The sequence below is a fragment of the Rhinatrema bivittatum genome, chromosome 3 (assembly GCF_901001135.1).
Source record: "Rhinatrema bivittatum chromosome 3, aRhiBiv1.1, whole genome shotgun sequence".
Lineage (NCBI taxonomy): Eukaryota > Metazoa > Chordata > Amphibia > Gymnophiona > Rhinatrematidae > Rhinatrema > Rhinatrema bivittatum.
In genome coordinates, this window is record NC_042617.1 from 222,523,432 (window position 1) to 222,550,663 (window position 27,232).

Consider the following 27,232-nt stretch of genomic DNA (forward strand, 5'->3'; position numbering starts at 1 on the left):
AGAGGCTTGGTGGAAGGAGGATAACCAATGGGACAGTGCTATAACAGGGTACAATTTATATCGCAATGATAGGGAGGATCAACTTGGTGGGGGTGTGGCACTTTATGTCCGGGAGGGTATAGAGTCCAACAGGATAAAGATCATACAAGAGACTAAATGCTCAGTAGAATCTATATGGGTAGAAATCCCATGTATGCTGGGTAAGAGTATAGTGGATAGGAGTATACTACCGTCCACCTGGACAAAATGGTCAGACAGATGATGATATGCTAAGAGAAATCAGGGAAGCTAACCAATCTGGCAGTGCAATAATAATGGGAAATTTCAATTACCCCAATATTGACTGGGTAAATGTAACATCAGGACTTGCTAGAGACATAAAGTTCCTGGATGTAATAAATGACTGCTTCATGGAGCAATTGGTTCAGTAACTAACAAGAGAGGGAGCTATTTTAGATCTAATTCTTAGTGGAACATAGGATTTGGTGAGAGAGGTAACAGTGGTGGGGCCACTTGGCAACAGTGATCGTAACATGTTCAAATTGAAACTAATAACTGGAAGGGGGACAATAAGTAAATCTGCAGCTCTAACGCTAAATTTTAAAAAGGGAAACTTTGATAAAATGAGGAAAATAGTTAGAAAAAAATTGAAAGGTGCAGCTGCAAAGGTTAAAAGTGTTCAACAGGCATGGACATTGTTTAAAAATACAATCCTAGAGGCGCACTCTATATGTATTCCACACATTAAGAAAGGTAGAAGGAAGGCAAAACTATTACCGTCATGGTTAAAAGGTGAGGTGAAGGAGGCTATTTTAGCCAAAAAAAATCCTTCAAAAATTGGAAGAAGGATCCAGCTGAAGAAAATAGGATAAAACATAAGCATTGCCAAGCTAAGTGTAAAACATTGATAAGACAGGCGAAGAGAGAATTTGAAATGAAGTTGGCCATAGAGGCAAAAACTCATAATAAAAACTTTTAAAAATATATCCAAAGCAAGAAACCTGTGAGGGAGTCGGTTGGACCATTAGATGACAGAGGGGTTAAAGGGGCTCTTTAGGGAAGACAAGGCCATTGCAATGAATTCTTTGCTTCCATGTTTACTAATGAGGATGTTGGGGAGATACCAGTTCCTGAGATGGTTTTCAGGGGTGATGAGTCAGATGAACTGAACGAAATCACTGTGAACCTGGAAGATGGCCAGATTGACAAACTAAAGAGTGGCAAATCACCTGGACCGGATGGTATGCATCCTAGGGGACTGAAGGAACTAAAAAATGAAATTTTTGATCTATTAATTAAAATTTGTAACCTATCATTAAAATCATCCATTGTACCTGAAAACTGGAGGGTGGCCAATGTAACTCCAATATTTAAAAAAGGCTCCAGGGGCAATCCGGGTAACTATAGAACAGTGAGCCTGACTTCAGTGCAAGGAAAAATAGTGGAAACTATTCTCAAGATCAAAATCATAGAGCATATAGAAAGACATGGTCTAATGGAACACAGTCAATATGGATTTACCCAAGGGAAGTCTTGCCTAACAAATCTGCTTCATTTTTTTTGAAGGGGTTAATAAACATATGTATAAATGTGAACCAGTGGATTTTATATTCTGCTATTTTTTGCACTTTTTTTTTTTGTAGATGTAGTGTATTTGGATTTTCTGAAGGCATTTGACAAAGTCCCTCATTAGAGGCTTCTAAGAAAACTAAAAAGTCATGGGATAGGAGGCGATGTCCTTTCGTGGATTACAAACTGCTTAAAAGACAGGAACCAGAGAGTAGGATTACATGGTCAATTTTCTCAGTGGAAAAGGGTAAACAGTGGAGTGCCTCAGGGATCTGTACTTGGACCGGTGCTTTTCAATATATATATAAATGATCTGGAAAGGAATACGACGAGTGAGGTTATCAAATTTGCGGATGATACAAAATTATCATCAGAATGCATTGGAAGGGGTACATGTTGAAACTGGTCACTTGGTCTGAATGAACCGTGGACTTAAGCATGTGCATACATCAATTGGCCGAGAATGGTGCATGGAGTAGAACAATGGGTGAGGATATTTATTTTTATTTATTTATTTAGATTTTTATATTCCGTTTTTCTTGCTTTTTTAGCACTTCAAAGCAGATTACGTTCAGGTACTATAGGTATTTCCCTGTTCCCATGTAAGTTCGTACCTGAGGCAATGGAGGGTAAAGTGACTTGCCCAAGGTCACAAGGAGCAACAGTAGGACTTGAACCCTGGTCCCCGGTTCATAGCCCGCTGCTTTAACCACTAAGTTTGTGGACAAAAGCCAGAGCAGAAAAAACAGCCCCCTTGGTAAACATAAAAGCTTACACTCGCATGGAGTTAGTTTGCATCAACTTTTTTTTTTTTTTTTTTTAAATCTTTTTATTTAACAAACAGCTTAAGTATATAACATTAATAGGCATTATAGCAATGAGGAAAAAGATCAGACAAGCTGAGATCACAGAATGTACAAATTGAAATATGATGGTGGAATAGGGTGCCTGTATTTAAATACTGTATATGTTCATGTATAAGTTGATCTCGTGTTTAAGTTGAGGGTATTTTTGGGCCCCAAAATCAAGATTTATCTGTCACCCATGGATAAATAAAGGGTAAATCCTAAGGGGCTTAATAAAATGGTGAAATCATACTAAGAAACAAGCCAATAAGAAAATAGCTTTTATTTATTTATTTTTTACAATGTATGTACCCTCTGTTTATCGCTTAGGCCTGATGTATTAGGCGATTCATAGATTTTAATAAATGTAACTATAAATGTTTTAAAAGCAGAATAAAGTATTTCATAAGAAACATTATTTAACAACTTAAAAAAAAGTCCCTGCTGAATGAATCCTTCTCTTTTAATCAAATCCTACCAAGTCCAATTCTTCATTATTGGAAAGTCTGAATAAATCGTGGAACAGTTCTTTGGTGATGCCATCAGTGTAAATGTTGTCTTCGCTGTCTCCATCTGTTGAATCATCATCTAATGCTGATTCATCTTTGTCTTCATAGATGGCGTCATCTTCTGTGTTTAAAAAAGGATTGGATAAGTTCTTGGAGGAGAAGTCCATTACCTGCTATTAAGTTCACTAAGGGGTAGATTTTAAATACTTGTGCGATCGCGTACTTTTGTTCGCACACCAGGCGCGATTTTATAAGATACGATTTTGATATGATAAGATATGATAATAAGATAAGATATGGATTTTATAAGATACGCGCGTAGCCACACGTATCTTATAAAATCCGGGGTCGGCGCGAGCAATGGGGTGCACATTTGTGCAACCTGCACGCGCCGAGCCCAGCGCGCGCTGCCTGTTCCCTCCGAGGCCGCTCCGATTTCGGAGCGGCCTCGGAGGGAACTTTCCTTCGCGCTCCCCCCACCTTCCCCTCCCTTCCTCTACCTAACCCCCCCCCCCCCCCCGGCCCTATCTAAACCCCCCCCTACCTTTGTCGGCAAAGTTACGCCTTCTGAAAGCAGGCGTAACTTTGCGCGCGTCGCCGACAGCCCCGCTCTGTCCTCCAGTCCCGGGAGCTGGTCTGGTGGCCTCGACCACGCCCCCGGGCCAGCGCCACGCCCCCGGGCAAATTATTCACTCATGCATCTTGAATTACGATACTGGCATTAATCTGGATTGACCCATGGATAAGATGACCACGATTTTAAGGATCGATTTTTGGGGTAAAATTTTCCAACTTATACACAAGTATATATGGTAATTAACTTCATAACAAATTTAAGGTACCATAAATATATCATAGTACTCTGAAAAACAGTTCCAAATTGACTCATATTTGGATTTCAATCCCAGTAAAGAATAATGCAATCTTTCCATACCCACATATGTCTGGTCTACACCTCCATTTTTCCACATCTGGTTTGGATTTCCAAGTGGTAGCTGTTGCATCTGTCAGTCGCAGACAGCTGCGACCACTCTGCCTCACCTCTCTTCTATCCTTTTCCTCCTCCCTTGGAAGGATGGCTGCCTCTGCTGCTGACTGCTGAAACCCTCAGCATCTCCAAGATAGCATGGGCATCCCTGTCCGCCATGCTTCTTCCTGAGGCCTCCTAGGTCACACGCGCACTGCCTATGCCTTTGAATTCGTCATGACAGGAACCTCGGGGGCGTCCCCACCGCATGACATCAGTACCTCCAGGTATTTAAACCTCAGCTCCGCTCCAATACAACAAGTTAGCAAGGACTTCGGTTTTGCTACTCTGACCGCTTCTAAGCTGCTCGCTTGGATTCCTCACAACCCTTCGTGGTATCTCACTCCTACGGAAGCTCTGGGTACCCGCTCCTCGGGGGCCTCTCGCTTCTACCTGCCCTTCGGGGTTCAACTGCCTAACCAAAGGACACCCGCTCCTCGGGGGTCCTGTCTGCTTTCTTTCAGGAACCCTCGGCGCTGCTAGGTACTCGCTCCTCGAGGGCCTATTCTGCTCAGGTTATCCTGCACCTCGGACCACGGGTCCTTCTCTTCATTCTACTACCGAAGGAAGTTTATCAGCACTGCTACTCTGTGAATATCACTACACTCCAGCCCTTCTTATTCCACCCTTCAGGTTCACGGCCTATCCCAAGCTGCGGAACACTACCGGACCTTTGCTACATCTGGGTGAGACCATCTACTACAGAGACTGTCTGAGCTTACTGCGATATCTCTGGACTGCAGTACTATCCATTCCTTGGGCAAGATTCAACAGCAGTATAATAAAGCCTTCTTTCCTCAGTGTCTGTTTACTAAAAGTCTAGCCAATCATTGTGGTTCCCCAAGGGGCCCCTCCCCGTCGGAGGAGTCATCATCACTTCGACCAAGAGTCCACAAATATGCCACAAACACAACAGTAGTGATAGTAAATCTAGCAGCCAATAGTAATTGTGAGACCAATGTTTGAAATTTCAATGGAACACTTGAACCAGACCACTTTCCCAATAACCCCAACGCTCAGGAGATATGAATAAGGTATTCAATAGGGGTGTGCATTCGTTTTGAACTTAAATGTAAAACGCAACTTTTTTTTTTTTTTTAACTTAAAAAAGTGATGAGGCGTAAACGATCGGATTTCCAACTTATTCAACATAGCTATGTTGAATACGTTGGAAATCGCGATTGTTGATCTAAATAAAAATTTAAACCCCTCACCCTCCTTAATCCCCCCCCCAAGACTTACCAAAACTCCCCAAGCTGGCCAAAAGTTCCGTGAGGGTCCGGGAGCAGACGCGCGGGGAATCACGTGACGTCCACGTCACTCCGACGTGACGCCGACGTCACGTGGTCCATCGCAGTTCCGCTCCCGGACCCCTTGTTGGACCCAAATGGCACTTTTGGCCAGCTTGGGGGGGCCTCCTAACCCCCCCAAGCTGGCCAAAAGTGCCTTTTGGGCCCAACGAGGGGTCCGGGAGCGGACCAGAGGGGAATCACGTGACGCCGCGTCACTCCGACGTGGCGCCGACGTCACGTGATTCCCCTCGGGTTCGCTCCCGGACCCCTCGTTGGGCCCAAAAGGCACTTTTGGCCAGCTTGGGGGGGCCTCCTGACCCCCCCAAGCTGGCCAAAAGTGCCTTTGGGCCCAACGAGGGGTCCGGGGGCGGACCCGCCGGGAATCACGTGACGCCGCGTCACTCCGACGTGGCGCGTAAAGTAAGCATACTTCTTTCTCTAATGATGCGCATCCTATACGCATTCAGCAAATATTTATCAAGGGAAATGAGAAAACCCACTTTTAGCAATACTGCAGGGTGTTCAGAAAAAAAAATGCCTGCATCCTCTCCAGTACAGCTGCCAAGTGACCCGCTCCAAGGAGCAAGGCCTGGCTTTTGCATGGCGTTAGTAGTTCCTGCTTTTGAACCATTTGAAATCAGCCCTGTGGGTGCCAGAGTGCAGCAGAATGGGGGTCGTCAGAGATCCAGAACTGGCCTAAAATCTCCCGGGCTGTAGAGGTGAGCACTGGTGTACATGATCCTTATGCTCTTGTGAGCTTTGTCATGTTTCTGAATGCTCGGGCAGGGAAGTTGAAATGTCATTAACCAATTAAGTTCATTACGAAATGGCTGCCCAACCTGGAGGCTGAACTGCTCACCTAAGCCATTTAATTTTGCAAAAGGAAAAGAAAAAAAACAATGAGGTGATCTGTAGCTCAGCACCTTCCAATGAGCATCTCAATAAAAAAAAAAAAAAAGGTGAATTTGTTGTTATAATTTCAAGGCTTCTTTTGGGTCCTGCCATCCAGGCTGCCCCATAAACCCACAGGATTAGACCCTGAGGAACAGGCAGGTCTCCTTTACACTGCTCACTTTTTTTTAACCAAGGATCCTTTTTAATTTTTAAGAAAGCAATAAGACAAAGGCAAGAGTTGACGTATGTCAAACAATGTCCAGTAACAAAGCAGATACACATTATGAAGCCAGGCACTTCAAGGATGTATTAGGACCAGGGGACACTCCATGAAAATAACTTGGAACAGATTGAAAACAAATCAATTGTCAATGCAAAATTAAGCTGTGGAACTCGTGACCTGAGGATGCAGTCATGCTTAATAGTATAGCTGGGTTTAAAAAAGGTTTGGCAAGTTTGACAGGTCCGATAACAATCATTAGCCTGGCAGGCATGGCGATCAACGGCGGGGGAGGGACCTTCCCATTAAGATCTGCCGGATACATCTTAAGTGACGCGGACTGGCCAGCGTCAGAGGCAGGATGCTGGGCTCGATGGACCATTGGTCTGACCCCAGCATGGCATGTCTCATGTAGAAAGTTCCGGACAGAACAAAAAATAGAATTAGGTAGGAGATAATAAGAGTCTGGGAGCGAAGCTAAAGGAAACGAGGTTAGCAGGGCTGGTGCTTCCATTAGGAAAACTAAGGCAGTCACCTAGAGCGGCAAAATTTGGGGGCGGCAAAATCCCACCAGCACGATGAATGGAGAGCTGTGCGGGACCTGCCACCAATAGGTAAGGGGAGGTGGGGGTGCATGACTGATGGTTTGCCTAGGTTGCAAAATATTCTTGTAGCTACCTCGGAGATTATTTATTCTCAAAAAGAGTAGCGTGACTTCATAACAACATTTAAATACATAAAGCAGGGCTGGGAATAAGATGATGCTCCAGCTCTACCGAGGTTAGGACAAGGAACAAGCTTGCATTGCAGTAGGGGAGATCTAGCCTGGGCATTGTGGGAGGCATCTAGCCTGGGCATCGTGGCGCCGATGTCACGTGATTCCCCTCGGGTTCGCTCCCGGACCCCTCGTTGGGCCCAAAAGGCACTTTTGGCCAGCTTGGGGGGGCCTCCTGACCCCCCCCAAGCTGGCCAAAAGTGCCTTTTGGGCCCAACGAGGGGTCCGGAAGCGGACCCGCGGGGAATCACGTGACGCCGCGTCACTCCGACATGGCGCCGTCACGTGATTCCCCTCGGGTTCGCTCCCGGACCCCTCATTGGGCCCAAAAGGAACTTTTGGCCAGCTTGGGGGGGCCTCCTGACCCCCCCAAGCTGGCCAAAAGTGCCTTTTGGGCCCAACGAGGGTCCGGGAGCGGACCCGAGGGGAATCACGTGACGGCGCCATGTCGACGTGACGCCGACCTCACATGCTCCTTGCAAAGGAGTTCAGAAATGGCGTCCTGACCCCGCTGGACCACCAGGGAGTTTTGGTAAGTCTTGGGCGGGGGGGGGGATTAAGGCGGGTGAGGGGTTTAAATTTTTATTTGCACATATGGACATAGACTCAACTTATGGAATTCTCCATATGTCCATATTGACCGCAAATGACCCCCCCTTTCGACTTATGGACTTATGAACTTAAACGTTTGGTCTGCACATCCCTAGTATTCAATAATGTTGGAGATCTCGTGTCACCAATTTCCAAAAGTAATTAACCCTGGGCAATCCCACCACATGTGTAAATATGTGCCTAATTCCCCACACCCCCTCCAGCAAGCTGGGATTTACATCAGGAAAGATTTCAGAAAAGTGGCCAGGAATTCTTTAAGTTCTATGCAGCAATCTGACCATTAACTCAAGCCTCTTTGCACAAATATAAGTTTATGTGCTGAGATCCAAAGACATGGTCAATCTTTGTGTGACAAAGACAGATTCAGATCTGTGTTCCATTTTGAAATTAAGCAAGTGCCCATAGTCGAGCTGTATTTAGCCAGCAAAATACCAAAGTACCACCTTTGACAAATGCATCTGGATCTGAGAGAAATATTTCCAAATCGAATAAGAATACGTAAAGGTTGCGATACATTCACCAACCTCTCTAAAAGCCCCGCACAGTTGAAGACAAATCAACCCTTCCTCCAATTCAAATTCCTCTTTCAAGTCTGTGAAAGTTCTAAACCCATCTTCATGCCACAATTGGGCTATAAACATCAATCTCTTTTTTCCCAATTCAATAAACTCCTAAAGAAGGTAAGATCAGAGAAACCAGAGTTCTGATTTATTGGAAAAACAGGAGAGACTCTTTCGTTTGAAAGGTTCAGATGGCTTAGAACAGCACACCAAACCCTCACAGCATGGACCATAATTGGATTCTTCCTGCAGACAGATCGAACCATGGAGCATGATGCCAGAAAAAAAGAAACAAACAAAAAAAAAGAATGAAGACTAAGATTCCTGGCCAACTCTCACTCACAAGCTGCATCTGTCTGTGGTTTAAACCAGGATTTTAAACAAAGCAGCCTGAATGCCCGTAATAAAAAATTTGGCATAGCCATTCCATCTTGCTGCTTGAGTAACCATAAATTACTGAACTTAATTCTGGCTTATGTAATTCCAAATAAATTTAGCTATAGCACGATGTAAATCCTCAAAAACTGTCATTGGAATACCACAAGGGAAGTGAGAGGATATAATAATTGAGGCAGAATATTCATTTTTATTTAGACTGATCCTACCAGCCCAGTATATATATGTCACCCCATTTAAAAAGGTCAGCTTTAATACGAGCTATTATGGGAGTAAAGTTAACAGCAAACAAATTTTTATGGAGAGGCACTATCCAAATTCCTAAATATGTGAATCCTTATTCAGATAAAATTAAACATTGACTCAGGAATCTGTGTACCAGAGTTTAACAAAAATAATTTCAGACTTTAAAACATTATGTATCCAGACAATACCCCAAAGTGTTTCAAGATATTCATAAGAGCAGGTCCAGAGATACCTGGAGCAGCTAAGTATAGAAACACATCATCAGAGTAAAGTGAGATTTTGTGCTCTATACCACCTAATTTGAATCCTTTAAGATTAGCACACATCTCACTGATGCTGTTAGCAGTTCTATAACAAGAGCAAATAAGGGAGACAGTGGGCATTCCTGTCTCATACCATAGTGAATATTAAAAAATTATGTTAAAGAGCTATTGAAAAGCAACCTAGCTCTTGACCGAGTGTACAGAGCTTGCACCCAAGCAATATATCTCTCAGGCAATTCACATTTCTTAAGAATAGCAAATAAGCATCCTATCAAAAGCTTTGTCTGCATCCAGAGATACCACCATACCAAGAACTCCTTTACTCTGTGCTCCATACAAAAATTTGAAAGAGCCATCAAGTGTTCACCGTAGAAACTCTTCCCTTTATAAATCCAATTTGATAATTATGAATTATGTCTACTATGAGATCTTCCAATCTCAACCGTAAGACCTTTGCTAATATCTTAATATCAGAGTTTAACAATGAAACTGGAAATATAAAGTACTGGGTCAGAGCAAGGGTCCATCAAGCCCAGCATCCTGTTTCCAACAGTGGCCAATCCAGGCCATAAGAATCTGGCAAGTACCCAAAAACTAAATCTATTCCACGTTACTGTTGCTAGTAATAGCAGTGGCTATTCTCTAAGTCAACTTAATTAATAGCAGTAATGGACTTCTCCTCCAAGAATTTATCTAATCCTTTTTTAAACACAGCTATACTAACTGCACTAACCACATCCTCTGGCAACAAATTCCAGATTTTAATTGTGCGTTAAGTGAAAAAGAACTTTCTCCAATTAGTTTTAAATGTGCCACATGCTAACTTCATGGAGTGCCCCCTAGTCTTTCTATTATCCGAAAGAGTAAATAACCGATTCATATCTACCCATTCTAGACCTCTCATGATTTTAAACATCTCTATCATATCCCCCCTCAGCCGACTCTTCTCCAAGCTGAAAAGTCCTAACCTCTTTAGTCTTTCCTCATAGGGGAGCTGTTCCATTCCCCTTATCATTTTGGTAGCCCTTCTCTGTACTTCTCCATCGCAATTATATCTTTTTTGAGATGCGGCGACCAGAATTATACACAGTGTTCAAGGTGCTGTTACGACTGGGCACAGGTCTCATGTATTGAACACTGCTATGAGGAGTGTCTCAGGGTGGAGAGAGACAGTAGTGTCTAGTACTGGCTGGCGCAGGCAGGAATGAGTAAACCCTATGGGTAAGTGGGAAGGTGGAATAAGCAGACTAGGTCTAATAGTGGCTGGAGATACCTGATACCAGATGCATTAAGGTAAGGGTGAACTTGAATACTGGAACAGCATGGAGGTATGTGTGAGCGTGAATGTAGGTAAAGGTGTACAGGAAACTGGAACTGGGTGCTGGTAAGGATGAATTCAGGAAGCGTGCAGGTAAGAGTGATAATGGCTGGAGGTATAAGTGACTGGTTTGAGGTAACAAGACTGACAGAGAACTGAACGGACAAACCAGGACAGCACTAACATTGAACATGAAACATATAAGCCTGAAGGCAGCAGAGCGGAGAAAGCCCGTAGGCCACAGACACACAATAGGCAGAAGGCCCGTAGGCCACACACACAATAGGCAGAAGGCCCGTAGGCCACACACACAATAGGCAGAAGGCCCGTAGGCCACACACAATAGGCAGAAGGCCCGTAGGCCACACACACACACACAATAGGCAGAAGGCCTGTAGGCCACACACAATAGGCAGAAGGCCCGTAGGCCACACACACACACACACAATAGGCAGAAGGCCCGTAGGCCACACACACACACACACAATAGGCAGAAGGCCCGTAGGCCACACACACACACAATAGGCAGAAGGCCCGTAGGCCAGATACACAAAGGCAAGGCAGATCAGGTCAGAAGGCCCGTAGGCCAGATACACAAAGGCAAGGTAAGTCAGAAGGCCCGTAGGCCACACACGCACAAAAGGCCCGTAGGCCAGATACACAAAGGCAAGGCAGGTCAGGTCAGAAGGCCCGTAGGCCAGAAACACAAAGGCACGGAAGGCTAGAGCAGGGAGCCCAGGCGAGCTCGATGCTGAAGCGCCGATGGTACTGCTAGACAGGGTTATAAAGACAAGAGTGGTGTATAGAGTAGACAGGGAGGAAGGAGTGGGCCAGCCAGAAGGACATGCTCGAGGAGGACCTCTAGTGGTGAGGCGGCTACAAAGCAGGCATAGCCGTAACAGGTGCGGTCTCATCATGGAGCAATACAGAGGCATTATAACATTTTCTGTTTTATTCACCATTCCCTTTCTAATAATTCCCAACATTCTGTTTGCTTTTTTGACTGCCGCAGCACACTGAACAGACGATTTCAATGTGTTATCCACTAGGACGCCTAGATCTCTTTCTTGGGTAGTAGCACCTAATATGGAACCTAACATTGTGTAACTATAGCATGGGTTATTTTTCCCTATATGCTTCACCTTGCACTTATCCACATTAAATTTCATCTGCCATTTTGATGCCCAATTTTTCAGTCTCACAAGGTCTTCCTGCAGTTTATCACAATCTGCTTGTGATTTAACTACTCTGAACAATTTTCTATCATCTGCAAATTTGATTACCTCACTCATTGTATTTCTTTCCAGATCATTTATAAATATACAAGCCGTTAAGCCCGTTAAAATGGGCTACATTAAATTTTTTTTTCAGTCCATTTTCGAACACAGCACCCTTCTACACTTTTCTCCCTCACTCCCCCTTCCCCTTGTTCACTCACCGCCTTCCCTCCACTCAGTCTCACTCACCCTCTGTCTCCCACTGCCTCCTTCCCCTCACTCTCACCTCCCTCCCCTTCCCTCAGTCACTCCCACCTCTCTCCCCTTCCCTCAGTCACTCCCGACCCTCTCTCAATCCATCCCCTCTCCCTCAGCCCTCCTCCACTCCCTTTTTCTCTGCTCCACAACTTCTTACCCTTCCACTTACTCACATCCCTCTGTCTCTCACCTCCCCTTCATTCTCTCTCTACCCTCACTCTTCCCCACCCCCTCCCTCTCACTCCCTCCCCCTCTCTCTCACTCCCTCCCTCCCCCTCTCTCTCACTCCCCCTCCCTCTCACTTCCTCCCTCCCCCTCTCTCACGCTCCCTCCCCCCTCCCTCTCAGTCCCTCCCTCTCAACTCAGTCTCTCTCTCTCCTCCCTCCCTCTCAGTCCCTCCCTCTCACTCGCTCCTCCCTCGCTACTGGCCGTCGCCGCTGCCACCGCTCCTCCTCGCCGCCGCCACCACCGCTGCTGCTCGACAACACCGCCGCCGCCGCTCGATGCCACCGCCGCCGCTCGACGCCGCCGCTGCTGCTCGACGCCGCCGCCATGTTGGAAAATTCAGCTGACGCTCGCTGAGACCGACGTGCTTGCCCGCACATGCGCAGTAGAGCTGCTCTCTACTGCGCATTTGCGGCACGTCTGTCAACCTTCGTTTATTAGGTTGATTGAAAAGTAAGGGTCCCAATACAGATCCCTGAGGCACTCCACTGCCCACTCCCCTCCACTGAGAAAATTATTCATTTAATCCTACTCTCTGTTTCCTGCCTTTTAGCCAGTTTGTAATCCACGAATAGACATCGCCACCTATCCCATGACTTTTTACTTTTCCTAGAAGCCTCTCATAAGGAACCTTGTCAAATGCTTTCTGAAAATCCAAATACACTATATCTACCGGTTCACCTTTATCCACATGTTTATTAACTCCTTCAAAAAAGTGAAGCAGATTTGTGCGGCAAGACTTGCCTTAGAAAGCCATGCTGACTTTGTTCCATTAAACCATGTCTTTCTGTATGTTCTGTGATTTTGATATTTAGAACACTTTCCACTATTTTTCCTGGCACTGAAGTCAGGCTAACTGGTCTGTAGTTTCCCGGATCGCTCCTGGAGCCCTTTTTAAATATTGGGGTTACATTAGCCACCCTCCAGTCTTCAGGTACAATGGATGATTTTAATGATAGGTTACAAATTTTTACTAATAGACCTGAAATTTCATTTTTTAGTTCCTTCAGAACCCTGGGGTGTATACCATCCGGTCCAGGTGATTTTCTACTCTTCAGTTTGTCAATCTGGCCTACCACATCTTTTAGGTTCACCGTGATTTGGTTCAGTCCATCTGAATCATTACCCATGAAAATCTTCTCCAGTACAGGTAACTCCTCAATATCCTCTTCAGTAAAATTGGTAGATAAGTGAGAGGTGAAGAGAGAGAGACTTGGGACTGGAGGGTTAGAGAGGGGAGAAGAGGATGAAATTTAATTTTGAATAGATAGAAAGGCAAAGAAGAGAGAAATGAAGAATAAAGGGAAGAATCAAGGTCTGAGACAGATATAGGGAAGGAAGGGAAGAAGATAGGAGGAAAGAAGAAATAGAAAGCGGAATAGAGAAGTGAGAGTCCAGGACCAAGTCAATCACAAAAATAAAATGCCCAGACAAAAAAGGAAGAAAATATTTTATATTCAGTTTTTAGAGCATGGAATATGTCAGCTTTGGGAATGTGAATTTCTTATACCTTTGCATTTTGCTTAGTTCAGGGGAAATCAGTTTGTTTCTTTTTCTCTGGTGTTGTACTGCATGCAGAGTTGGGCTTCTCAGGGTTTCCATTCAGTTTTTGTCTGCATTTTTCTGGGGTAGATATTCAAAGGCCAACCGGCTAAGTAACTTAATTGGATATAGATTATCCAGCTAAATTATAAGGATATTCAGCTATACCGCTAAATATCCACGTTCAAAACACTACTTAGCCAGATAAGTGTTATCCAGCTAACTAGATGTGCTCAATAGCAAGTCTAGACTTAACCGGTTAACTTAGGCTAAGTATCAATATCGCTACTTAGCCGGATAAGTTATTCAGTTAAGTAGTACCAACCCAATCCGTCCATTGCTCACCCACTTTTTCTCCGGCTAAAATATAAGTCACTTATCTGGCTATCTAGCAGCTGCTGAGTTTACCCAGATATTCAGCTATCTGCCATTTGAATATTGGGCCCTCTGTTTTTAATTTGTTGCCCCTAATTTTGTATTAGCTAAGGGTCAGTTTGTGCTTTGTGTGTGTGAATGAGGTGAGGGGCATGTCGTATCTTGCTTGTTCTGTTTTTCCAATAGAAGATATATTGGTAGCAATGCTACCTCTTCTCATAGTTGCTGCTGTTTGAATCCTGTGAGTTAGTTTGTTATGGTTTTGCAGCTTTTCTATATAGGTTCCAAGTGTCTTTTTTTAAAGGGTTTCTTATTACTTCACAAATTTTCTGACAGTAGAAGGTGTTTGTGTGTCTGTTTGGAGGTGGCACTAGAATTCAAACATTTTTGTTTATAGTGAATTGATGAGGGCCTTTCTATTGGAAGCTGTATTCTTTTTGGGTACCTTAACAGGAGTAAGGGTATGGAGCCATATCATCCCATCACTTGCCTGAAGCATCAGATTGCCCTGAGCCATTCTTGACTGCCAGCACCAGTTACCAATAAAGCAAAGCGCTACTCCTGCTCTGACTTGTCACAGTCTGAACTATCTCCACAGCCTGACATCATTATCATCATCATCATCATCATCATCATCATCAAAGGTCAGCTTAATGTTGCCTATGTTAGCATATCAAAGGAGAGATTTCAAGTCTGGCCTTTATTGATATCATCAGGCTGGGGAGGCAGCTTAGAGGGCCAATCACAAGGCAGTAGCAAATTTTCAGATGCACCAACAACTTTAGTACTTGCCCTACTATGCCCCTGCTCCCTTCTAAAACTTACCCCCCCCCCCCCCCCAAACACACACCAAAAACATCCCCAATCCAAATGCCAACCAATCCTACGCGTAACCAACTGGGGAAAAGCATTAACCAGTGAGAAATCTGGAAAACCCCAGTTCCACCTTGGACAATCACCAACCTCAGACTCCTGTGGGCCCCCTGGTAGGAACAACTTCAAGAACAGGGAAACCAACCAAACAACACCCTCCCATGATCAGTTATTAACCCAACATCCATTCCTCCCCAGTCCTTCCTGTACCTACCCAACCTCCATCTGAATTCTTTTCAACATGCGTTTGTGGAACAGAATACGCCTATCAATACTCGTAATTAAAAATAAGAAAATTAAAATGAGAAATCATACAAACAGTGCATATAAAGTAATTTCCCTCCCAAGGACTATAAAAGAAAAATGACCACAGTTAAATACATTGGAGTGAATCAACTGTAAAGAAAAGAGTAAAAACATGCAATGAAAAAGTTCAGTCCAAAGTATTAAATCAACAAAGTCACACCAAGTTTTCAGTCTAATATCATTGAGGAAAGAAAACTTGTTGAGAGTCAGATCTTAATGTAAATTTGATCAAGGATATTTCCCTCGAATTTGCACAAGATTACACAAGGCCCTCTGATCCTAAGAAATGCCAAAAAATATAATGCAAATGTTGCCATCATCTTTATAAAGTCTGAGAAATGATTTATTACAAAAATCACTTAGTGTCACCAATCAACCACACACATTTTCTGCAGTCTTTTAGAAAAAGGATAAAAATACAAAAACATTCCAAAATAACTAATAATTGCACACCTGGTCCAAAAAAACAAAAAAAGTTTGCAATCTGTGGGGGTCTTATCAAATGCGATAAGGCGTTTTCGCATGCGTTAAGGGCTTATCGCATGCAAAAAGCCCCGTTAACACATGCGATAGGCCCTTACCGCGTGCGAAAACGTGTTTACCACATGCAATCGCACCATATCGTATGGTGCGATGCAAATTCAGAAAATAGGAGGAGTTAGGGGCGGAGAGTGGGCTGGGTTAGGTTTCATTGCCATTTGTGATGTCTCCGTACGTCCTATTTCAGCTGAATTGATGGGTTCAGAGCCTGGAGGGAGGGAGGGAGGGAGAGAGAGAGAGAGAGAGAGGGGGGAGAGAGAGAGAGAGAGAGAGAGAGAGAGAGACTGGCCATAATGTCATGGCCCATAGGTAGGTATTTGTATCCCTATGGTAGGCCCACCTAGTAACTCGAGGTGGGGTTTAGGTAAGAGTGTAGAAGGTTAGGGGCCACTTTGACATTCTACGTGACACCTACGAACAGAACAGTGGTCTCTTGTGAAGATTTGCTGGCCTTCGGAGTGAGGAAACTCACTCCAAGATGAGATTTGGGCAATGTTCTTTCAACCTAGCTTGATGTTACCCAGGTAGAGAGTCAATCAAGCTAGGTTGAGAGAACCTTGCCCAAATTTCAGTTTCCGCACTCCGAAGGCCAGCAAATCTTCACAAGAGACCACTGTTCTGTTCGTAGGTGTCACGTAGAATGTCAAAGTGGCCCCTAACCCCCTACACTCTTACCCAAACCCCACCTCGAGTTACTAGGTGGGCCTACCATAGGGATACAAATACCTACCTATGGGCCATGACATTATGGCCAGAGTCTGTCTGTCTGTCTCTCTTTCATAAGAACATAAGAACATAAGAAAATGCCATACTGGGTCAGACCAAGGGTCCATCAAGCCCAGCATCCTGTTTCCAACACTGGCCAATCCAGGCCATAAGAACCTGGCAAGTACCCAAAAACTAAGTCTATTCCATGTAACCATTGCTAATGGCAGTGGCTATTCTTTAAGTGAACTTAATAGCAGGTAATGGACTTCTCCTCCAAGAACCTATCCAATCCTTTTTTAAACACAGCTATACTAACTGCACTAACCACATCCTCTGGCAACAAATTCCAGAGTTTAATTGTGCGTTGAGTAAAAAAGAACTTTCTCCGATTAGTTTTAAATGTGCCCCATGCTAACTTCATGGAGTGCCCCCTAGTCTTTCTACTATCCGAAAGAGTAAATAACCGATTCCCAGCTACCCGTTCTAGACCTCTCATGATTTTAAACACCTCTATCATATCCCCCCTCAGTCGTCTCTTCTCCAAGCTGAAAAGTCCTAACCTCTTTAGTCTTTCCTCATAAGGGAGTTGTTCCATTCCCCTTATCATTTTGGTAACCCTTCTCTGTACCTTCTCAATCGCAATTATATCTTTTTTGAGATGTGGCGACCAGAATTGTACACAATATTCAAGGTGCAGTCTCACATGTGTCTAGGACCATTAACAATGGTCCCCTGGTGGTTGAATGAAGGAAATACAAGAGGTCTGGCACTTATTGCAGAATCTGAAAATGGTATTGCAATTTGCGCTAACTTAGCTCTTCGCACAGGTAATTAGCGTAAATGGCGATAAATGCTATATTAGCATAAAACACGCCCCTTTGGCTATCACATGCGGTACTTACCGCATTTTGATAAATCCAAGCCTGTGTTTTGAACAGATCCATACTGTAGTCACAAAAATAAGACAGAACTAAAAAAACAAACAAACAAAAAAAAACTTACATCCAGAGAGGATATCCATTCTTCACAGTTTGTTCAAGCAGCCGCTCCTTCTCATAATTAGGCCATCTAGTTGAGGTGCCAAAAATAAAAAAACTCACTGCTACCGGTATAGTTGAACTGCTCTTAATGCTCACCAAAATTCTCTTTGCTGTCTGAACATCAGGGCAGAAAGTGACTTTACTATCCATCACATTCTAAGCTTTGCAGGATACATCAATGAGTACATAACTCCAAGAGAATACAACTCCATTTTATTTTTTCCAAATTATTCCCCCTTTTTTTGAAACTTTACTGAGAAGTCCTGGAAAATCATGATCTTATTTCCTTTATAAAACTCAGCTAGGCTGTTTCCCTCAGTGCTTTCAAAATGTGTTTATCAGCGAATTGATGAAATCTCATAATAATTGCACATGGTCTATTTTCTGCTGCTGGTACTGGTGCCAAAAGTACGATGGGCCCTGTCAATTTTTGTAACTCCATTTTTACATCTGATATCTAACAGCTCTGGCAGTCATTTTACAAAGAAAGAGATAGGATGGAGACCTTGCATTTTCAGATTACCCCAAAATATGTTATTTCTTCTTGACCTGTTTTCAAGGTCATCCAGTTTATCAAGGGTTGTCTTAGTTATACAGTTTTGAAAGATAAATATCCTGTCAATTTTAGTTTGCACCGCCATTAGGGAGTCTTCGAGTTCAGACACCCTCGTCTCCATTTCATCCAAGAGGGTATTATCTTTCACCGTCTTCATTAAATGGGCTACTTTTCCCACAATAAACCCCAAGCACAAGTCTAACTTTTTAGTTATTTTTGTGTCACACGTTTCCATCAGTTTTGAAACATATGCACTATCACTCACTACTTCCGATACAGAGATCTCAACGTCGTCATCTGAGGCAGGCTCAGTGGCCTTAGCCAACAGGACCACAGCTTTCTTATGATACTTTTTCTTTTTGTTTTTAACCCCCATTCGGCCCAAACATCTGGAATTGATTGCTTAACTGAGTCCCTAGAAGTATACGTTCGAGCAAGCATAACTATATGATGCAGCTAAGAATTCTTTTAAAAGAATTATCAGCGAGAGCTCAGCTGCTGGCATTTCCTCGGCTCAGCGCATAACCAGAAGTAGTTTGCATTGATTTTCAAACCCTGGAGTCTGATAAGGATGTATGAAATATTCTAATATTACATTTTATTTTACTAAGTACGCCTAAGCATATCCTACTAAAGATCAAACTGCAAGAACTGTTTCTGATACCATGTAGGAAATTTGAATCTGCCATTATGGATTTGCTAAATGAATCCATAGTGACCAAGGAGCCAATCTGAATCTGAACTTTCTCTGAGCTCTGCAGAATAACAGGCACCAAATCTTGAACTACTCCATACCAACCTTGGGGAAATCCAATGGAATGTTTCAACAGAACTTTATGTTCAAACATTTTATTGATTTTGTCAAATAAATGAACAATTACAACAGTGAGGAAGGCTTGTTCCATAACCATCCTCGTTAACAACTATTACAACTCAATTTCCGTCTGCCTCAGATTCTCCCCCTTCCCCTCCATCCCATCCTTCCCCCCTCCCTTCCCCTCCCCAGGTACATTGGCAGTGCTGTGTAAAAGGTAAAAAAATCACACAGTGAAAATGAAAAAAAGAAAAAACACTCTCAATAGCCAGTAATATCATAAAGTAAGTAAATTAGTCGTTGATCAATAAACTACGTGCTCGATGTGATAAGCTTTGTAGGTACGAGTCCCAGGTTTTAAGAAATGCTCGCCATAGACGCGGCGATTCTCATGACCCCATGCTTTCCATAGGCATCATCGCATGAAGATGGTTTCGCCATACCCAATAAGATGGCGCATCTGCAGAGCGCCATAACAACAATATCATTTTTTTCCCCACTAAGCAGGCTTTTTGGAAAAATAGACGTGAGCCAGGATCTCTTATCCGAATGGGTGAGCACAACCAAATAAAAACCATAGAGGTGAGAATGGAAGTGGCACATTTAAACGATCTTCCAAATAATTTGCCACTTTGCGCCAAAAACGCTTCACTATTGGGCAGGACCAAAAAGCATGAGATAACGTGCCAATGGCAAGGTGACATCGAACACAAGACGCCGAAGGTGCTAATGTCAATTGTTTTGCCACTAAGGGCGAAACATAAGTCCGAGTTAAAAATTTAAATTGCAGTTCCCTGTAATACATAAGAACATGCCATACTGGGTCAGACCAAGGGTCCATCAAGCCCAGCATCCTGTTTCCAACAGTGGCCAATCCAGGCCATAAGAACCTGGCAAGTACCCAAAAACGAAGTCTATTCCATATAACCATTGCTAATGGCAATGGCTATTCTCTAAGTGAACTTAATAGCAGGTAATGGACTTCTCCTCCAAGAACTTATCCAATCCTTTTTTAAACACAGCTATACTAACTGCACTAACCACATTCTCTGGCAACAAATTCCAGAGTTTAATTGTGCGTTGTGTAAAAAAGAACTTTCTCCGATTAGTTTTAAATGAGCCCCATGCTAACTTTATGGAGTGCCCCCTAGTCTTTCTACTATCCGAAAGAGTAAATAACCGATTCACATCTACCCGTTCTAGACCTTTCATGATTTTAAACACCTCTATCAAATCCCCCCTCAGTCATCTCTTCTCCAAGCTGAAAAGTCCTAACCTCTTTAGTCTTTCCTCATAGGGGAGTTGTTCCATTCCCCTTATCATTTTGGTAGCCCTTCTCTGTACCTTCTCCATCGCAATTATATCTTTTTTGAGATGCGGCGACCAGAATTGTACACAGTATTCAAGGTGCGGTCTCACCATGGAGCGATACAGAGGCATTATGACATTTTCCGTTTTATTCACCATTCCTTTTCTAATAATTCCCAACATTCTGTTTGCTTTTTTGACTGCCGCAGCACACTGTACCGACGATTTCAATGTGTTATCCACTATGACACCTAGATCTCTTTCTTGGGTTGTAGCACCTAATATGGAACCCAACATTGTGTAATTATAGCATGGGTTATTTTTCCCTATATGCATCACCTTGCACTTATCCACATTAAATTTCATCTGCCATTTGGATGCCCAATTTTCCAGTCTCACAAGGTCTTCCTGCAATTTATCACAATCTGCTTGTGATTTAACTACTCTGAACAATTTTGTCTCATCTGCAAATTTGATTATCTCACTCGTCGTATTTCTTTCCAGATCATTTATAAATATATTGAACAGTAAGGGTCCCAATACAGATCCCTGAGGCACTCCACTGTCCACTCCCTTCCACTGAGAAAATTGCCCATTTAATCCTACTCTCTGTTTCCTGTCTTTTAGCCAGTTTGGAAGAGATCTTAGCTATGCGCCTAAAGCCCACCTTTAAGATAGAGCTGGTCACCATAAAGTCTCCATCATGGTTCCAGCGAGCTGCCAGTAAGGAGCAAGTATCCAACCCTACCTTTTGACGTATGGCTTTATAATAATTGGACAGAGAGGGGGCTTTAGTGCGGGCAAAACAAAAAAGTTTTTCTAGCGTGTAAAAGACAACAGGTTCTTTTGATACCGCAGGCAAGGCCCTTAAGTAGTGGCGCACTTGTAAATAGGGGAATATGTGTGAGGCCCCCAACCCGTACGATTCACCAATTTCTTGAAAGTTCATTAACTCTCCATCTGTTTTAAGAAGGTGTCCAAGGTAGATAATACCCTTCGCTGCCCATATGCGGTAGGATCCGGACTGAGATCCCGGGGAAAAGTCATCATTTCCTATAAGGGAGAGAAAATAAGCACATACTCTAGAATTTTGCAGTAATTTCGAGAGTCTCATCCAAGTTTGCCGAATCGGCTTAATAAGTGCCAATTGATTTAGGAAAGGCGGAAGACTAGTAGACTGAGCTTGCAACACATATGAGGGCGCTCATGGATACATAACTGCGTTGTCTGCCTCAATTGCTGTATGAAAGGGTGTGGTTATTAGCCAATCCCGTATCAGTTGCATATTACATGCTAAATTGTATAAAGCCAAATCTGGGAGCCCCAGGCCTCCCCCTCCCCAGCGATTTTTTAACCAGGAAAGTGGTATCCTCGATTTCCCCCCCCCCCTCCATATAAATTGACGAATCACACTCTCTAATTTAGCCAGGTCTTTCTTCCGCACCAGAAGGGGTACATTTTGCAAAAGATATGGCTATTCTTCCTCGATGGCTCTTTTAAACAGATTTACCCGGCCTCCCAGGGAAATTGGGAGGGTCTGCCATAGGGCTAACATATCTCGTGTTTTAGTAATTAAGCTTGGGATGTTTACCTCATAAATTTGCTCTGGTTCGGCTGGTATACGGACTCCCAGGTAGGGAAATGCATCCCCCGCCCACCATAGGGGAAACTGCCCACACCATTGCACCTGCAATGTCGCTGGAAATGCTAATACCGATGACTTTCATGCATTCAATCGTAGTCCAGAGAATGTCCCAAAATTTTCTATTGTTCGCATCAATGGAGGTAACGAGGCCTGAGGCTTAGTTATAAAAACCAATAAATCGTCCGCAAAGGCCACATATTTAAAGATGTGTGGGCCAAAGCGGACACCTCGAATATCAGGTGTGTTCTGAATGGCAAGTAAGAGAGGTTCTAATTGCAATATAAACAATAATGGGGAGAGTGGGCAACCTTGGCAGGTACCCCTGGTTATCTGAAAAGATTGTGATTGTGCCCCGTTGGCGGTGATTACCGCCTGTGGGTCCTGATATAGTAGGTGGATCGCATTGAGAAAGTACCCTCCAAAACCCATTCTGTGCAGTATATTAAACAGGTAGCCCCATTCCACTCTATCGAATGCCTTTTCGGCGAAGCTAATGGCCAAATAGGGGTTAGACATTTGCTGGCAAATTGTCATGGCTGTTAATACTCTGCGTATATTAGCTAAAGCATATCTCTGGCGAACAAAGCCCACTTGATGGTCCCCGATTAGATTAGGGAGAATAAGCGCCAGCCTATCTGCCAGTATCTTTGCCAACAGTTTCTGATCATAATTAAGTAGGGATATGGGCCGGTATGATTCCAGCAGAAGCAAATCTTTACTGGGTTTTGGTATAAGTGTGATATGGGCAAGATTGGCATTTGTGGGAAATGTACCTTGATCTATCAAATCCGTGAATACACCTGCCAATGTGGGTGAGATGGAGTTCCGCAGGAGCTTATAGAACTCCGCCGTATACCCATCCGGACCTGGGGCTTTAAAGCTCTTCGAGTGATGTATAGCAAGGCTAACCTCCGCTTCTGTAATGGGCACGTTGAGCCCTTCCTTCTGATCTGGTGTTAAATGCGGCAGGGATAGTTGGGCACAAAATTTTTCACATGCTGTAGTATTCTAGCCCTCTGTGGTGTATAAATTAGAAAAATAAGTGTGAAAGCACTGCAATATCGAAGGGGTGTCTCGTACTGGCCTCTTTCGTTCCTATAGCCACCCAGTGAAGACGAGATTGGCGCACAAGTGTGGAAAGTGTTAGAATTCGGCGGTTGAGCATTTTCCTATGATGGGTAACATATGATATTATCTCACCTCGCATCACTGCTTTCGCCGTGTACCATAGTAACACAGGGTTGGATTCGTGCTCCTTATTCAAGGTTATAAATTCTTGCCATTTGTTCAGAATAAATTCCCGAAATTTCCCATCATTGGCTAGGAAATATTGATATCGCCATATTTTTGGTGTGGGAGATATAAGTGAGGCCCACAGATCCACCCATATCGGCCCATGGTCCGAAATCACTATGTTATCTACACCCGCTTCGCGGACTCTCACAAACGCTTGAGAACTTATGAGAAAGTAATCAATGTGTGAGTGGGTCCCGTGTGCTCGTGAGACATGGGTAAAGTCTCGCTCTGTGGGGTGTAAGGTTCGCCACACATCTAACAAATGTAGAGATTACTTACCTGATAATCTCCTTTTCCTTAGTGTATGCAGATGGACTCAAAACAAGTGGGTATAGTGTGCTCGTGCTAGCAGTTGGAGACGGATCTGATGTCAGCACGGGTACATATACCTCCACAGGAAGTGTAGCAATTCAGTAATCTTTCTTGCAAAAGCTTTATTGATATATGTGTGACTGACCGATCGATTAAATAAACAGGATTACCCTGACCAATTGATGGTAGCTGGAGACCGCCAGTGTTCTCAACTGGAAGGCGTCGACACCCGGCAGGGTGGAAGCCCTATATAAGAAAACATGGCTTACCATGAGTTGGCGAATCCCCATGTATACCGGCAGCCGGGCGGGATGCTGAGTCCATCTGCATACACTAAGGAAAAGGAGATTATCAGGTAAGTAATCTCTACATTTCCTAGCGTGGAGCAGATGGACTCAAAACAAGTGGGATGTACAAAAGCTACTCCCAGACTGGGCGGGAGGCTGCCCGAGGACCGTGTAAGGATTGCCCTCGCAAATGCTGTGTCCTCCCTGGCCTGGACGTCCAGATGTTAAAATCTGGAGAAGGTATGGCGGGAGGACCACGTCGCCGCTTTACATATCTCTGCAGGCGACAGCATCCTAGTTTCTGCCCAAGAGGCCGCTTGCGCTCTGGTAGAGTGAGCCTTGACCTGTAGAGGCGGTGGTTTTCCCGCCTCAACGTAGGCTGCCTTGATAACTTCTTTGATCCAGCGGGTGATGGTTGGCCGTGAGGCCGCTTCCCCTTGCTTCTTCCCGCTGTGAAGGACGAACAGATGGTCCGTCTTTCGTACTGCTTCTGACATTTCCAAGTATCTGGCCAGTATTCTGCAGATGTCGAGATGACGCAGTATTCGACCTTCTTCTGACTTCTTCAAACCTTCCGTAGATGGCAAGGATATGGTTTGGTTGAGGTGAAAGTGTGAGACCACTTTGGGTAAGAAGGAAGGAACCATGCGAAGATGGATAGCTTCTGGAGTGATTCTGAGAAACGGATCACGGCAGGACAGTGCTTGTAGCTCTGAGATGCGGCGTGCTGAACACACAGCCAGCAAGAACACCATCTTCAAGGTTAACAAACGGAGAGACAGGCCTCGAAGGGGACTGAAGGCAGATCCCGCTAGAAATTCCAACACTAGGTTGAGGTTCCACAAGGGCACTGGCCACTTCAGTGGCGGGCGAATGTGTTTGACTCCTTTCAGGAAACGTGAAACGTCTGGGTGTTCGGCAATGGTGTTGTCGTCACTCCTGGGACCGTAGCAAGACAGCGATGCTACCTGAACCTTGATGGAGCTGAGGGACAGACCCTTCTGAAGTCCATCTTGTAGAAAGTCCAACATGACAGGAATCTTCACGGCATGTGAATTGGTGCTGTGAGAGTCGCACCAGGCTTCAAAAACTCTCCAGATCCTGATATATGTCAGTGATGTGGAGAACTTGCGTGCTCCTCGGAGTGTATCTATTACCGGCTCCGAGTATCCTCTTTTCTTCAATCTAGCCCTGTCAATGGCCAGACCGTAAGAGAGAATTGAGCTGGATCCTCTTGGAGGATGGGACCTTGCCGCAGCAGGTCCCTGTGTGGAGGCAGGTGTAGAGGATTCCCTGCCAGTAGTCTTCTCATGTCTGCGTACCAGGGTCTTCTTGGCCAGTCCGGGGCCACTAGAAGAACTAGGCCTCTGTGTCGCTGAATCTTGTGTATAATGGCGCCCAGCAGGGGCCACGGAGGAAAGGCATATAGCAGGATTCCCTGAGGCCACGGCTGTACCAGGGCATCGATCCTCTGGGATAGCGGATCCCGCCTGCGGCTGAAATATCCGGGTACTTGAGCGTTGGACCTGTCTGCTAATAGGTCCATGCCCGGCATCCCCCACTGATCCACAATCATCTGGAAAGCTGTGGGCGACAGCTGCCATTCCCCTGGATTTAGGCTCTCTCTGCTGAGGAAGTCTGCCGTGGTGTTGTCCTTCCCGGCGGAGATGTCTTGGAGATTCGCTTCCACCCAAGTCATCAGGGGGGCTATTTCTAGGGATACCTTTTGGCTTCTGGTTCCGCCCTGTCGGTTGATGTATGCCACCGTGGTGGCATTGTCTGACATCACTCTGTGGCGAAGTCTGTGGGCCAATCGTAGGCAGGCTAGCCTGACTGCCCGTGCCTCTAGTCGGTTGATGTTCCATGTCGATACCCGGGTTCAATTCCCATTGCTGAGTAGGCTGATGGTATTTCTGCTGAAGGAAAAATACCAGGCCTGCCTTGAATGCCAGACTTTGCAAAAAGAAGTTATAAACAACTCTTGCAGGACCTCAGAGATAACAATGTGAGACACAGGAGGAGGAGGAGGAGACAGCTCGGCAAGGGTACGAAGCGGCTTATCTGGGAAGGATGCAAGGGAGAGTTGAGATAAGAGGGAGACATAGCATAAGCGTAATAAACTTTGTTGTGTGAATTTTGCAAGCAGAAGCCAGAAGGCGTGCTGATTTTGGTTTTTTTAACCTGTTATAAGTAGAGCTGATAAGAAGCAGTTTTTTTAAGCATGAATGTTCCTGCGCGAGAAATGTGCTAGCTATAGCCATTATGTAAGTATGTAGGATTATTCTTTCTCTGTCGGTATATCCATTTTCCTGTTGCTTATGTATAGTATATGAATGACATATAATAAAAAATAGAAACGTAAAAGATTCAGAGTTGTTCTTGTAAACAAATGGGATTTTTAACATCCACCTTGACTCTTCTCTGTTCCACCACCCTTGGGCGGTGAGTTCTTCGCAGTGTGCTCCCCATCCGTTCAGGCTGGCATCTGTAGTGAGCAGGGTCCAGGTTGGGGAGGACATTCTCGACCCCCGGCTCATGTGGCTGGGCTGCAACCACCATCGTAGCTGATTCCGCACTCTGGCTGGGAGAGGTAGGTGTACGGTGTAGTTCTGTGATCGCGGGCTCCACCGAGATAGGAGGGCGCGTTGTAATGGTCTCATATGAGCCCGCACCCATGGTATCACCTCCAGAGTGGATGCCATGAGGCCGAGGACCTTTAGGTAATCTTGAGCTGTGGGCCGGCTGGCGCTCAGCAGGGCCTGCAGATGATTCCGGAGTTTCGACTTCCTTTTGGAGGTCAGGCTGACCTTGTCTTCCTGGGTGTCGAATTGAACCCCTAGGTATTCCAGCAACTGGGACGGCTGTAGGGAACTCTTCTTTATGTTGACTACCCATTCTAGGCTTTCCAGAAGAGCTATAACTCTGTTGGTTGCCCGGTGGCTCTCCTCCGGTGACTTTGCCCTGATCAGCCAATCGTCTAGGTAGGGATGGACGAGAATTCCTTCCTTCCTGAGTGCTGCCGCCACTACTACTATGACCTTGGTAAAGATCCGTGGCGCGGTGGCTAACACGAAGGGTAAAGCTCGGAACTGGAAGTGCTGATTCAGGACTTTGAAGCGTAAATAGCGCTGGTGATCCCGATGGATTGGGATATGCAAATAGGCTTCCGACAGGTCTAGGGAGGTGAGAAACTCCCCTGGCTGTACTGCATTCTTGACAGACCGTAGCGTTTCCATGCGAAAGCTGGGGACCCATAGGTGTCGGTTGACTGACTTGAGGTCCAGGACGGGCCTGAAAGTGCCCTACTATGAAATAAATGGAATAATGCCCAGAATTTATCTCCTCTGCAGGCACTGGGATTATGGCTTTTAGTACCAGAGCCTCTGTAAGGTCACTTCTAGTGC

The 27,232-nt window shown here is 44.7% G+C and overlaps 1 protein-coding gene across 6 annotated transcripts in view; it reads right to left on the minus strand.

The window, feature by feature from the left end:
* Window positions 1-27,232, minus strand: part of EGLN1 (egl-9 family hypoxia inducible factor 1) — a 559,025-nt gene that overhangs the window by 240,329 nt on the left and 291,464 nt on the right. Inside the window, exon 5 of one of the 6 annotated variants that reach the window (XM_029594251.1) lies at window positions 2,683-3,044. The exons of the other annotated variants lie outside the window; for them this stretch is intronic. Within the exon in view, the coding sequence (XP_029450111.1) occupies window positions 3,038-3,044 (7 nt within the window). The 3' untranslated portion in view covers window positions 2,683-3,037. Of the gene's footprint in view, window positions 1-2,682; window positions 3,045-27,232 lie in introns of those variants that run through there. 6 annotated transcript variants of the gene reach the window in all.